The sequence below is a fragment of the Vicugna pacos genome, chromosome 1, assembly GCF_048564905.1.
Source record: "Vicugna pacos chromosome 1, VicPac4, whole genome shotgun sequence".
NCBI classification, from domain to species: Eukaryota; Metazoa; Chordata; class Mammalia; order Artiodactyla; family Camelidae; genus Vicugna; species Vicugna pacos.
Genome location: NC_132987.1, coordinates 66,054,805 through 66,068,770, shown reverse-complemented (window position 1 = coordinate 66,068,770; position 13,966 = coordinate 66,054,805). Strand labels below are relative to the sequence as shown.

At 39.1% G+C, this 13,966-nt stretch overlaps 1 protein-coding gene across 2 annotated transcripts in view; it reads left to right on the top strand.

Annotated features, from left to right (window-relative positions):
- The window catches only part of PARP14 (poly(ADP-ribose) polymerase family member 14), a 40,677-nt gene extending 29,848 nt beyond the window's left edge, over window positions 1-10,829 (top strand). For both annotated transcript variants that reach the window (XM_072963993.1, XM_072963988.1), the window contains exons 13-17: window positions 1,515-1,718; window positions 3,036-3,635; window positions 4,896-5,029; window positions 9,768-9,942; window positions 10,289-10,829. In XM_072963993.1, the coding sequence (XP_072820094.1) occupies window positions 1,515-1,718; window positions 3,036-3,635; window positions 4,896-5,029; window positions 9,768-9,942; window positions 10,289-10,578 (1,403 nt within the window). In that variant the 3' untranslated portion in view covers window positions 10,579-10,829. The remainder of the gene's footprint in view (window positions 1-1,514; window positions 1,719-3,035; window positions 3,636-4,895; window positions 5,030-9,767; window positions 9,943-10,288) is intronic.
- Window positions 10,830-13,966: the final 3,137 nt, after the last annotated feature.

The following is a 13,966-nucleotide window of genomic DNA, read 5'->3' as shown; positions in this document are numbered from 1 at the left end:
ATGAAATACACATGAAGGTCGTAGGACAAAGGGGCAAGTACAAAGCCAGGTGGTCACTTGGTTCTGCTGACTTTACTTACTATGCATCTCCTCAGTTCCTACACTCGACTCTTTTTCTAGCCTCCTCTCTTTGTTCAGCTCTTGTCTTTTGCCTAAACCTTTATTTATAGTCTCCTGTTTAGACCTGTGCTCCCTGCTCCAGAGCCTCCTCCGCTCACCCTCTATCCCCGAGTTTACCGTTTTCAAAAACAGATCTGTTCTCCTGAACATACCAGGTTCAACATATCACACCCGTTTCCCAGTCCCACCTGGCATGGGCTTTCCCTCAGCTTTCCATACTTTACCTGTTGAGCACCTGTTCATCCCCACTTCGCACATCCTGTGTCCTGAGTGCCTAGATTACTGACAGTGAATGAATGTATCTGAGCACTCCCATTTAAATTCTTCCAAATATTCCAAATATCATGGAATAACTATAGCTTTGCGATGGAGAATTTCTCTCTTCCCTTGATCATCTAATAAAAAAAAAACAACAACTGAACAAACCCTCTGGGTTAGTTTTATACAGGGCTTGTCTACATTCCTATAGTTGTCTACATAGCCAAGTCAAAGAAGTCTGCTCTCATTTCTGCAGTAACAGTGAGCACCATCAACAGGGATCATCCAGGTGGGCCCCTTGTCTGTCACACCAATTGGCCAGGGGACTTTTACATTGCTCCTCCCCCGAACATGTGACAGCAGCTTCCATGGCTTTTCACGAGCCTTTTCAAGGAGCTTTTACTTAGGCAGAAGGCTGGAGAAACAACATACGGAGCATGTTTGAAAGAGGAAAAGACCTGTTCAGGTGGCAACCTTGAATCCTACAAAGTCAGCTAAAATCGCACTGACTGTGGGAGGAAAAACTTCTTGGAGGCTCATGGATAACTTGTATGCAAAGAATTATATATTATAGCAAGTGGCCTATAGCTCCAGGTGTCCTACAAAATTAGCTCAGTTTAAATCAAAGACATCTGCGAGAGTAAGGATCTATGCGTAAACTCAAGGAATGACTGAACAAAAAAATAACTGTTGTTCTCTTTAAGGAGCATGATATTTCAACATACATTAGTATCTTTTGCTTTTTATGGATCTTTTGAAGATGCTCATGAGCCAAAAAATGTTAAGTGTGCTCTGTAACACAGAGGAACATTGTGAGCTGGGATCTGCTGAATGAAGCAGATATGAAAACCAGACACTAAGTTATGTTTCTGGGTCCTTTGTTCATTTTGGGGCTGTTGGCTTCCTGATATCCTGGAACCAAAACTCCCCACTGCATCTAGGACTTCAGCAGTGTTTGCCCATGCGTTGTTAGAAAAGTCAACGGTGATGAAGGAGTTGGGGAGTGGGAATTTATTCTGAGAGTGGGAATCCCTAATTTATTCTTCAGGCTTTTCCAGCTGGGTCTTCTTCTTTTTTTTTTTTTTTTAATCCAGTTGGATTTTTTTCCCAGTCATTTTTATTATTTGCCTTTCTAGGAAGTGCCAAACAAAACCCAGATAATGTTGCTACAGCCATAATTGATGCCATCGAAGAGTTCACCCAGAAAGGATTGGTCCGGTCCATAAAAAAAGTTAAAGTTGTTATCTTTCTGCCTCAAGTACTGGATGTGTTTTATGCCAACATGAAAAAAAGAGGACTTCAGCCTTCTCCCCAACAGTCTATGATGTCTAAAATTGCATGTGAGTTGTACATTTTTATGAAATGCCCTTTCCTAATATTGATGTCATGTGAGAAATAGTTATTCTTTTTTCTACATTCTTTTTTGGGGTAGTTATTAGCTTTCTTCCAGTTTTGCAAAAGCAAAAATAAATACATGGGGCTCCAAACTAAAAAGCTTCTGCATAGCAAAGGAAATCATCAACAAAATGAAAAGGCAATGGGAAAAAATATTTGCAAATTGTATATCTGATAAGGAGTTAAAATCCAAAATATATAAAGGACTCATACAACTCAACAGAATAAAAACCAAACAATCTGATTTTAGAATGGGCAAAGGATCTGAATAGAAATTTTTCCAAAAATTATACACAGTTGGTCAATAGGTACATGAAAATGTGCTCAACATCATTAAGCATCAGGGAAATGCAAATCAAAACCATAATGAATGATCACCTCACATGACAGAACAGCTATTATCAAAAAGACAAGAAATAACAAGTGTTGGCGAGGATGTGAAGAAAAGTCAACTTCCATGCACTGTTGGTGGGAATATATATTGGTGCAGCCACTGTGAAAAACAGTGTGGAGGTTCCTCAAAAAACTAAAAATAGAGCTACTATATGATCCAGCAGTCCCACTTCTGGGTATATATTTGAAGGAAATGAAATCACTCTCTTGAATCCATGTTCACTACAGCATTATTTACAATAGTCACAGTAGGGAAACATTGAAAAATCAACTATAAAGAAGATTTGAGGGGGTAGGCTATAGCTCAAGTGGTAGAGTGCATGTTTAGCATGCATGAGGTCCTGGGTTCAATCCCCAGTGCTTCCTCTACAAATAAACCAATGAATAAACCTAAATACCCCCCCCACCAAAAAAAAAAAAAAGATTTGTATATATACACATATACATAAAGTGGAATATTACCCAGCCATAAAAAATAAGGAAATCCTGAGATTTTCAACAACATGGATGGACCTTGAGGGCATTATGCTAAGTGAAATAAGACAGAAAAAGACAAATACTGTATGCTAGTACTTATGCATGGAATCTTAAGAAAAAGACTGAACTCATAGATGCAGAGGGCAGATTGGTGATTCCTAGAGGTAGGATGGAGGTGGTGGTGGGTGGAAGGGGGTGGGAGATGGATGAAATGAGTGAAGATGGTCAAAGGGTAAAAACATCCAATTGTAAGATAAGTAATTGCTAGGGATGTAATGTACAGCATGGTGACAAGAAAGGAAGGAAGGAGTGAAGGAAGGAGAGAAGGGAGGGAAGGAAGGAGTGGGGAGGAAGGGAGGGAGGGAGAGCTAATCTTTTCTTTTATTTTTTAGCGTTTTTGGGCTTCTCAGGTAAATCTCCCAAAAAACGGAATCCTTTGGTTTTGGAAAAGAAAACAGAAATAGCAGTTTTTGAGGTGTGTGGTGAAAATGGAAAATGTGTAGAAAATGCCATCTCCTGGATACAGGAACTCATTCAAAAGGAACAGTGTCCTTACACCAGCGAAGATGAATGTGTCAAAAACTTTGATGAAAAGGAATATAGGGAATTGAATGAGCTTCAGAGGAAGTTAAACATCACCATTGAGCTGCAAGTTGACAGACCTTTGATTAAGGTTTCTGGAATTACCGCGGATGTGATGCAGGCTAGAAATGTAATTGAGGACATGATCAAGAGAGTTCGAGCATCCAAAGAACAGGAATCCCTGGCAGATCGTACCAGAGATTTTGTAGAATGGCAATATGAGAACAATAACATTTTTCATAGTTTTGACAAAATAACAAATATGCAATTGGAGGATGCCAAGAAAGAAAAGAGAAAGACAATTGGTGTCAAAATTAATCACCAGAGCTACATAGTGGACTTGAACACATACACTGCTACAGACGCAAAGGGAAACAGTTTACCTGTTCGGCGCCATAGAAAATCTGAAGGTGAATCAAATTTTGGTGCTTGTTATCCATTACTTTACGCCTGTGTTGTGTGTTGTACATACATCAAACTGTTATTCAGGTATATAAAATTCAAGTAACCCTTACAGAAGAAAATAGAAAACTTGGTCTCTGAGCTTAAGGAGCTGACATTTTGGCTGAGAAAATCCAGCATGGCTGCCCCCAACAGCTGATGGTGATTATCTTAATGGTAGCAATAGTCAAACGCTGCATTTGTTCCCATCACTACAGTTTACCAGCTTCCCAGAGCCAGTTTTGGTGGGAAGGTAATGGCTGCTTTAGTCAGGAAAGTCCTGTAAAGAAAAGTAGGCCAGGTTTTCTAGAACAAAAGGCTGAAGACAGCCTAGTCAGAGAGCGCTCCTCTGTGTCTGTTTGACAACCCAGAGTGATAGGGAGACTATAGGATTTTCTCCCAGAAGTCACTCCTCTTCTGCCCTGAGGCTAAAGTTCTTTGACACACACATCAGGAAGCAGCCTTCAAGATTCCAGGGAAGGGAATGCTTGTCTCATATAGACAGCCATTTCTGCCTTTAGACCATATAGATCCCCCACTGAAAACTAGTGAATTGGCTTCCAGAACATTGTCTTCATCTCTTGAGAGATCCCTGTGAACAAATTCCTCAGACTCTGAGCAACCTTGGGGAAATGGCAAGTATAGTATTCTGTTTAGCAGAAAGGAAGACAGAGCTGCCACCACAACCTGCCACGTAGCAAGACCTCCCACCCACCCAACTCTTAAGGATGCTGTGAAGAATAATGAGAGAAGAGATGTGGCGGACTTTGTGGTGGTGGTGAGTTCTGGCAAAAACCCATGCACTTGTAAACAAAATAGTAGTGATTATTTATTGAAAACATTGTAGAGAAATCATTTATTGTTAAATTATTAAGTTATGACAGCTTAGAGACTGCACAGAATATGCAGCTAACTTATATTACACCAACATTTCTCAAATCTGAGCACGATCAAAACTTGTTAACACGCAGGTTTTGAAGTTTGTTTTGTTTTATTGTTTTTTTTTTCCTTAAACAAGCATTATAGTTGGTTCTAATGCAGGTTATCTGTGGCCCACATTTTGAAAGACATTCTTCTCCAAAGAGAAGGAGCTTCTTGAACACCTTGAACTAGGAGATTGTAAAACAAGAGCACAAATAACATTCAGTTTTTCAAAGTATACCAGGAATGTAGACAATGTGGATGAGTCTTCCCAGGTGCGAGGGTGTTTTCAAATGTCTACTTTGCAGTTGAGCTCCCCCCATATTGGACTGATATGAAGCAGCGGGGTGTCCATGTGGTTGAGCTGCAGCCTCATCATCCAGAATACAAAACTGTGGCCAGGAAGTTTAACGAGACCTGCTCAAACTTCATCATAGAGAAGGTGAGCCTTCTGCTGGCATGGAGTTTCTAAATGATGGAAAAGGGGTATCATGGACCTGGGTAAATACATTTTCACTCACTTCCTATCGCATTTTTTACCCAGAATTAGAATATTTTATGGCAATTATATTTTAAGTTCTGGTTTCTACTCATATCACTGTGATTACTGAGACATTAGAATTGAGATTCTTTAGTCAGTTATTACAATATAATATTAGATTATAATATGATATTAGAATACTAAAGATACATATTTACTTTGTGAAGCAAGCAAACAACAATTTCAAGATTTTTTCCATTTCTTTAATTTTGTCTCTATATGAGATGATGGGTGTTCACTGGACTTTTGGAGACTGTTTCATGATGTATGTAAGTCAAGACACTATGCTGTACATCTTAAACTTACATACATGCTGTATGTATGTAAATTACATCTCAATAAAACTGGAAGAGTAAATGAACGTGCCTGATAGATACTTAGATTCCCTCAGTGTAAATCAGTTGAGCAAAACAGCTGGTGTTACCAAGAAAATGTAATTCAAGTATGAAGCTCTTTGATGGTCTGGTTCTGAGATAAATTTCATTCCAAATACCAATTACAGTCCTCTGGTAGTGGCTGACTGGCACATTGTAATAAGATACCAAGTCCAGATGGAGCAGGACTTCCAGTTGACCCGAAATGTCTGCAGTGGGCCCTGAAAGGTTACCGTATGTTGGCAGACCTTGGCCAGAGAAATGACTTCACTACTCTTTACATTGGAACCCTTTTTTCAAATAAAATCTTATGTGAAGTCCCAGTCTGTGACACCAGTAAAAGCAGAGCTAGGTTGTACTCAAGGCCCCTCTATGAGGTATCTAGTAGTGCAAAAACACTAACAGGAAAAATGGGTGGTCTGTCATCCTCCATGACTGTCGTATCTTATGACTAAGGTTTTTAACATCCATGAACTTCCACCTAGCTTCAACAGTTTTGCAACATTTGCTTTTTTCCCTTCAATTTCTCTGTTTTTGCTGAAACAACTGAAAGTAAGTTGCAGATACGACACTCCTAAATATTTTAGCATGTATCTCCTAAGCATAAAGACATTTCCTAAATAAAACAAATATTATTATCCCATGTAAGAAAATTAACATTAATTCAATAATATCCCATAGAGTCAATATTCAAATTTCTCCAATTGCTCAAAATAGCTTTCTTATAACTTCCCGCCAAGCCCTGCCCCCAATCCGAGCTCACACATTGCATCTAGTCATTTTTCTCTCCTTCATCTGTTCTGGCTAGAACAGTACTCCTACACTTTTAAGCATTATTTTTCATGATACTGAAATTTTAGAAGACTTTAAGCCAGTTGTGCTGTAGAATGTGCCACATTCTGGCTCTGTCTTGCCTAGAAATTTTGAAAACTCAAGCAGTTTTCTTATAGACTTTAGAGTTGTCTGATTCCTCATGGTGTCACTTAATTTATTCCTCTGTCCTCTTTATTTCTGATAAACTTGGAGCTAGGTTGAAAGGCTTGTGTAAATTCAAGTAAATATTTTTTAGAAGAATATTTTGTAGGTGATGCATCAAATCAGAAGCTTCTTATTTATTTATTTATTTTTATTGATGTATAGTTAATTTACAATATTGTATTAATTTCAGGTGTACAGCAAAGTGATTCAGTTATATGTATCTAATACATATATATACATACATATACATTCAGATTATTTTCCATTATAGGTTATTATAAGATACTGATTATTGTTCTCTGTGTTATACAGTAAATCCTTATTGCTTATCTATGTTCTATAAAATATGAAAGTCTTATTATATAAAAACTTTTACTGATTGACATCCATTGACGATCCTTTCCTGAATCCACTATTACACTGCATTGAGGTTGCAAGACGGTAATTTTCTATTTCTGTCATTCCGTCTATACTGATTATCTGGCATTTTGATAAAGAAGAATTTTCCTTCCCTCTTGCTTTTTAAAAAATTCAGTATCTTACATTTAATTACAGTGATTATTCTTTTAGATTCACAAATCATCCTACAGATAGCTAATAGGGACCCTCTCAAGTTGGCTGCCACGTCCTTTTGATGACCCCATTAATCTGTATATTTCTCTACTTTCTGGCACAGGGTCTTTTCAGCTCACCTGTACTTTCTCTGTCTCAGGCTTGGAATCAGACATTCTTCTGAGAAGCCCTAGTTATTTTCAGTGAGGAATGGTAATGAGAAATCAAGATCTGCGTGCTAGGTGTGCTTACTGCTAAGGTGTTATTGCTTCCAGGCTCTTTCATGGCTGAAGCTAAGAAAGCATGAGTTCATATGGATGTTTTCATTTAAAACTCAATAATGTAGATTTTTCCCTGAATTTCTTAGATTATATATGTATTTTCCTGTGCAATAAAAATTTTGGTTCCTAATAGTATATATTTACTTGTTTTATACTACAGTATACATAAAAATGTTTCAAAATTATGATACCAAAATTATTATTGGCAGTATTTTTTGGTTATTGTTAGCATGCCAAATTTTTTCTACCCTTTTTATTTTAACCTTCCTATAACTGTAAATTTAAGATGTGCCCTTTGGTAGCGGCATATACTTGAGTTTTGTTTTTCATCATCCAGTCTGACAATCTTTATCTTTTAATTGGGGTACTTAGTCTATTTAATGTATTTACTGATGTTTGGCTTTAAATATACCATATTAATCTTGGTTTTCTATTTATCACATCTATTCTTTGTTCTTTTTTCCTTCTTTTCCTGCCCTCTTCTGGATTGAGTATTTTTATTATTACATTTTCATCCCCTATTAGATTGTTGATTATACTTTCTACTACAGTTCTTATATTGGTTACTGAGAGATTACAGTGTGCATCCTTGACTCATTAAACTCTGAGGCAAATTAGTATATTTATCATTTACCAGATGATGCAATGAACTTTGAACACTTTAATGCCGTTTTATTTCCCTCCTTCCTTTTGTACTACTTTTAACATGTACCTTAATTCTGTGTATATTTGAAACCCTATAAAACATTTTAATTTTTTATACAGTAAGTACTTATTTACATTTACCAACATATTTACCCTTTCACCCCACTGCTTTTCAGTCCTTCTTGTATTTCCACGCTTCCATCTGGGATCATTTTCCTCTGGCTTTAGTATTTCTTCTAGTGCAGGTCTGAAAGTGATGAATCCTCTGAGTTTTTGTCTGAAAATGTATTTCACCTTCATTCTTTGAAAGATATTTTTGCTGGGTATAGAATTCTTCACTGGCAGTTATTTGAGCATTTTGAAGAAGTTATTCTATTATCTTCTGATTTTCGTTCACCCTGCAGTTCCCTTCTCTCCAAGAGCTTGGCCCATCAAATACTAGTTGCCTTCAAACAGACTTCTCCCCCTACCAGCTCTTTTAGTAGTTTTTGGTAAGAAGATTGGTCTGATACAAGTAGTCTGTCATAGCCAGAAGCCTGCTGCTTAAATAAGCCTCCTAAGTAAAGCTTAAGATTTATTTGCAGTGCTTTTTTTTTAACCTTAGAATGCATCCCAGTAGGAATACAGAATCAGATTACCATGTTAAAAATTACTTGAAGTAATTCTTCTCTCTGTGTGGTTATTAAATTTTAAAAGGGTCAGTGCTCACTTCAGCAGCATATATAAGAAGAGAGTGAGAAACAAGAATGAAAGACAAAGAAATTAAGAATGGTTTTAAAACTCTGTAAGAAGCAATTTTTTAGGCTTTAACGATGAGTAAAATAAGTAAAATTTAAGGTAAATGGAAATAAAATGGAAGTAGGCAGGCTGAAGATTAGAAACTTAGTTATAGGTAAAAGGAAAAATAAATTTTAAAATTATAAATCAGATCAATGAAACACATGATAATGCTGAGACTTGGAACTAGAGGGCACATTGTATCTTAATTAAAAATGGGAAACCCAAAACTGGAAGAAAAAAAAAAAAGAACCAGATAAAGTCAGGTAATAATGGTGTCAGACTTGAGAGTTCTCTGGACTGGAAGAAGATTCTGACCAAACGGAACCTTCACCTGTGCCTCCCCATGAGGGGCCTAGCCCCTCTCAGCCATCCCGCACTCTTTCCCAAGTCAACCTTATGAAACTGCCACTACCTGGCAATTAGGGGAGTGTAGAAACTGACCTGCAATCCAAGACCCATGGAGTTCCAGCACAGCCCTGGAGGCCACTGCCCAAAAGTATGGGCAAAGCATAACCACTTTGGTGTATAACAAGATTCCCTCCCGCCAGGATTCATGCCCCACTCTTCCAGCTGGGCCAGAGATTGATTTCCATTAATTCATTTCCTTCTTGCCTAGACACTCTAGTGCTTCTCCCACTGTTAGAGCATGGCTAGATAAACCAGTATCCCAGAAAGACTGGGGAGGAGAGAGGGAAAGTGACTAAGTGAGGTAGGTAGCAATAGGAACAATTAGGAGTTGGAGAGTCTTGGTGGACCACGTTCATACAATGAGGACTTAAGATCCTAAACATTGTTTGCTCTCATGTGTTGCATAAAAGATAATTTTAAATTAAATTAACAGTCTTACCAAGGCATGTTTTTTGAAACCCTGGATCTAAGAAGAGTTCTGAATGCAGAAAGCTGCCATCTGGAATTGGATTTGCTGTTTATTGTAATTTATGCTTCTGAAAACCAGTGGTCACATTTCATTTGCTGTATCTTGCCAAGGGCTCTTGGCACTGACTGCCAATTTTCCTTATTGATTTGTAGATTGAGAGAATCCAGAATCCCGATCTCTGGAAGAACTACCAGACAAAGAAAAACAACATGGATGCCAAGAATGGACAAGTAATAAATGAGAAGCTGCTCTTCCATGGGACAGATGTGGAGTCAGTGCCACTTGTCAACGGAAAAGGTTTCAACCGCAGTTATGCTGGAAAGAATGGTAAGGAAGCACGTAATCGGGCTGCTCCAAAGGAGGTAGATGTCAGGCATGAGAACCTGAGCTGGCCGGGGGCAGTGGGGACGGCGTGTGTTCTCCTCTCATGGCTGGGGGCCCTGTTACAGCCCAGGCTTTAGGATGGACTCACTATGTGTCATCTCAAAGAGACTGACTGGCCCTCTGGGGTGGAGGAATGACTTTTTTAATTAAAAACACACAAAAATTTTTTTAAGAGGCTTTAGAGAGAACTGAACATTATTTTAAACATTTTTTGACATATTGGGTCAACACGTTTCAAATTATAGACTAAACTGAAATCCTTAAAAATGTCTTGTTCTTCTCTTCACAGCTACAGCATTTGGAAAGGGAACCTATTTTGCTGTCAATGCCAGTTATTCTGCCAATGATACATACTCCAGACCAGACATGAGTGGGAGGAAGCACATGTATTATGTGCGAGTACTTACTGGAATCTACACACGTGGACATACGTCATTAATTGTGCCTCCTCTAAAGGACCAGACAAATCCTACTGACTCATATGACACTGTCACAGATTGTGTGCAAAATCCAACTTTATTCGTGGTATTTTATGACTACCAGGCTTACCCAGAGTACCTCATTACTTTCATACGATAACATTTTGGTATCCTTTACAGAAGATATTATTCATCTATACATTATCTCACTGTAAAGCAAAGGTAGGGTTTTTTTTTCTTCTCTTAACAGCTTTTTCTAAAATCAAAGGATCCTTAAAAAAAATACATAAAATAAAATAAAATAAAATCAAAGGATCCTTGTCAGTAAAATCAGACTTTCTTCAGCTTCTCTTTCATAACTGGAATGAATCTGTCTTGAAAGCAATAAATTTGAGAATTTCAATCGGGTAACCAGTTACAACTGTGTGTTCACAGCCATGGATATCAGATCTGTGGAAATACAGGTTTGTATTTCCAGGAAAGGAGGGAATAACTTAATCTTAAAAAAATTTTTTTTTCTTTAAACTGGGGGATGACCCCAGGACTTTGAGCATGCTAAGCAACGTTCTACCGAGCTATACCCCCACCCCAAAGAATAACACTAATCTTAAAGGCAGAGGACACAGCGATGCAACTTCAGCTGCCACGGAGAGACAGCAGGTGTCATGTCAGGACTCCATGCTGCGGGGAGCACAGTTTTACTAAGTGGGTAGGGCTGCTTTCTTCCCAGGCAACAGGAATGGTGCCTTACTTTTTATCCCTGAGCTGAGGTCTGTGCCTGATGTACAATGGGTGCTTCCTAAGTGTTTCATAAACCAATTAAGAACCAAAAAGCCGTCAGGCTCCTAAGCAAAATGAGAACCATCTCTTCAACACCCTTGACTTATTGTCACTTCACCTCAAATTGCAGAGATTCTGCGGCAGGGAAATTGTTCTTCACGAACCAGTCTACGGCACGTGGGACAGCTCGGGGCCAAGGCTCTGGGCAGTGTAGCCGTGCCCATCACAGTCTAGGGGCTGTGGTCCAGCTTGGGGATGAGGTGAATTGTGTTCCATGGAGTTGTGCACCACAGCAGCCCTGTCTCCGATTGGACCTTTTTAATATTGAACCCCAATCTGCCTTCTTGTAGCTTCTACTCATAGTCTTAGTTCTGCCCAATGGAAAAAAAGTGTAATGCCCGCTCATCTTCAGTGTGAAACCTTCTATGTTAAGATTAAATGAATCTAAGGATATTAAATAGCATATTTTCCTTGGCAGCCTAGCTTTTGGTGATTTTAAAGTGCATAAATAAACCAAACGGATTAAGCAGTCATATTGCTAATTTGCTAACTAAGTATCTATTGGATGGTAATGGAAAGTTTCTTTTTTAACTTCTCTGGGCCAATTTCAGATTCAAACAATTTACTGAGCGCCTAGATCATACCAGGTAGTGTAATGGGTGCTTTTGCATACAGTATTTATTTTATTTCCTCAAACACTCTTGTGAGGTAAGAATTATATCCCCATTTTAAGGTTGAGGAAACGGATGCTCAGAGTGCAAGAAGCTTCCTTGTCTGAGGTCACCTGGGTAACAGCCCTCAGAGCCAGCAGTTGAATCTGGGTCTCTGTGTCATCAAGCCCCTTGTTCTTCCCAGAACAGAACATGGCCTCTAGATTAATGTCACTGACTGAAGAACATCTCAGACAATCTGTGAGTTACTGTCAGTTTTCCTTGGTCTTGTCCCTTCTGGCTTTGGTTTTCATGGTAGGGTCTCTCCCTTTGAAGCTCTGGAGGCCAAGAATGTAGAGCTATGCCCATGTGGAGCCAGGGCAGATGGTGAACTTGGAGGCTCAGGTCTCCAGGAGGATAAAGGTGCTCTTCCCTGGCCCCAGGGGACAACACTGGCACTTCAAGTAGAGGAGGTTGAGGGGACAACAGTTGCTGCTTCATTAAATACAGATGACCTGAAATTTTTCTTGCTGTTGCTGTTTTTTAAGTGGATTGGCAAAGACTTCTAATTGCTTAGGAGTGGCTTCTCAGCCACTGGCATCTGAACTTGGGTTTGACAATGACTGTAAGGAATAAAAAGGCGAGACCTTCTCTTGAATTTGCTCCTGTTCTCCAGTGGTTTGGTTACCTTAGGGCAAGGCTGAATATCAGGGTGTACGGCACCGAAGTATAATGACTCAGTCAGTAAATGTTATAGTGACCCTCAACCTAAAGAAATATGCCATCCAACAGGGAATATAGCCAGTATTTTATAATAACTATAAATGAAGTATAATCTTTAAAAACGGTGAATCACGGTATTGTACATGTGTAACATACAATACTGTACATCAACTAGACTTCAATACAAATTCTTTTAAAATAAAGAAATATGTCATTTCCTCCTTTTTGACTAAAGTACTTAGAAAATGTTCTTTGGTGGTTAAAGATCTTCATCCTTAAAGGCAAATACAGGAGAGCTTGATAATAAACAGGCCACTGCTGATAAAAGACTACAACTAAAATGACAGCATCAAGGGATCCTCAGAGTACTAACACTATTCAGCTGAAAATTACAGCAAGGGCACAGGACAGATTTAGTTAGTAAATGAGGAGGGCAAACTGACCCCAACAAGCAGCCCTGCTAAAACAAGCCCACTCTGAGCTGGTGATGGGTCAGGGTGGTCTACTCCAAGGCCAGAGAGTCTTCAACTTTTGTGCTATTTGACTCACCTGAGGAGTTTGGGGAGCCTGCAAGTGCCGGCCCATCCCGAAGGAGTCAGGTGCTATAGCTCTAGAGCGGTGCCCAAGTGGCTGCATTCTCAGCAAGCCTCAAACGATTCTGATACCCCTGATGCCCAGAGCTGCGTAGGACCTTCATGCGCCTCAGGCACTTCTGCCTTTGTGAGCCCCTTACTGCGTAAAAAGTATTAAAAATTGTACTTTACAACTGCGTTGATATAAATGTGACTATAGAAGAAGCTGGATGATATCTTTTTTTTTTGATTAAAAAAAGGTGAAACATTTTTGTAGACCCTAAAAGCTCAGGGGCCCTGGCCACTGCCTGATACACAGGTCGGCCCTGCAGATACTGGACGCTGTGACTTCAGGTGTAACGCTGAGCTTAGCCTCTTCAATCCCTCTGGCCGCTGGAGGGTCACTGTATTTATTTAATAATTGATTTCATTCATTCAGGTGTGCTCATCTGAGGACTGCAGGATGAAATGGGACCCACCTTGGTGGCTGACAACCTCCTTTCACTACCTTTTCTTCTCTCATCCTGCCCCTTGGCAGATAGCTAGGGTTTCTTGCTGTGTCATAACTGCTATCGGCAGAAAATTAGATAATTATCTCTCAACACCTGTTTACAGTTAGAGTCCATTCATACTCTCTCCCCAGGTCTACCTCTCACTGAATTCAATACTTGGTCTCCAAACAGACCCAACCTACGCTAAGAAATACATTTTATATCAGGCCCAGTACATACACAGGTGTAACTGGAAAGTTTTATGAAATGTATTTACCCTGAAAAAAAATTTTTCCCTAGACAGTTTCACAAAATAATACTTATATTTACTA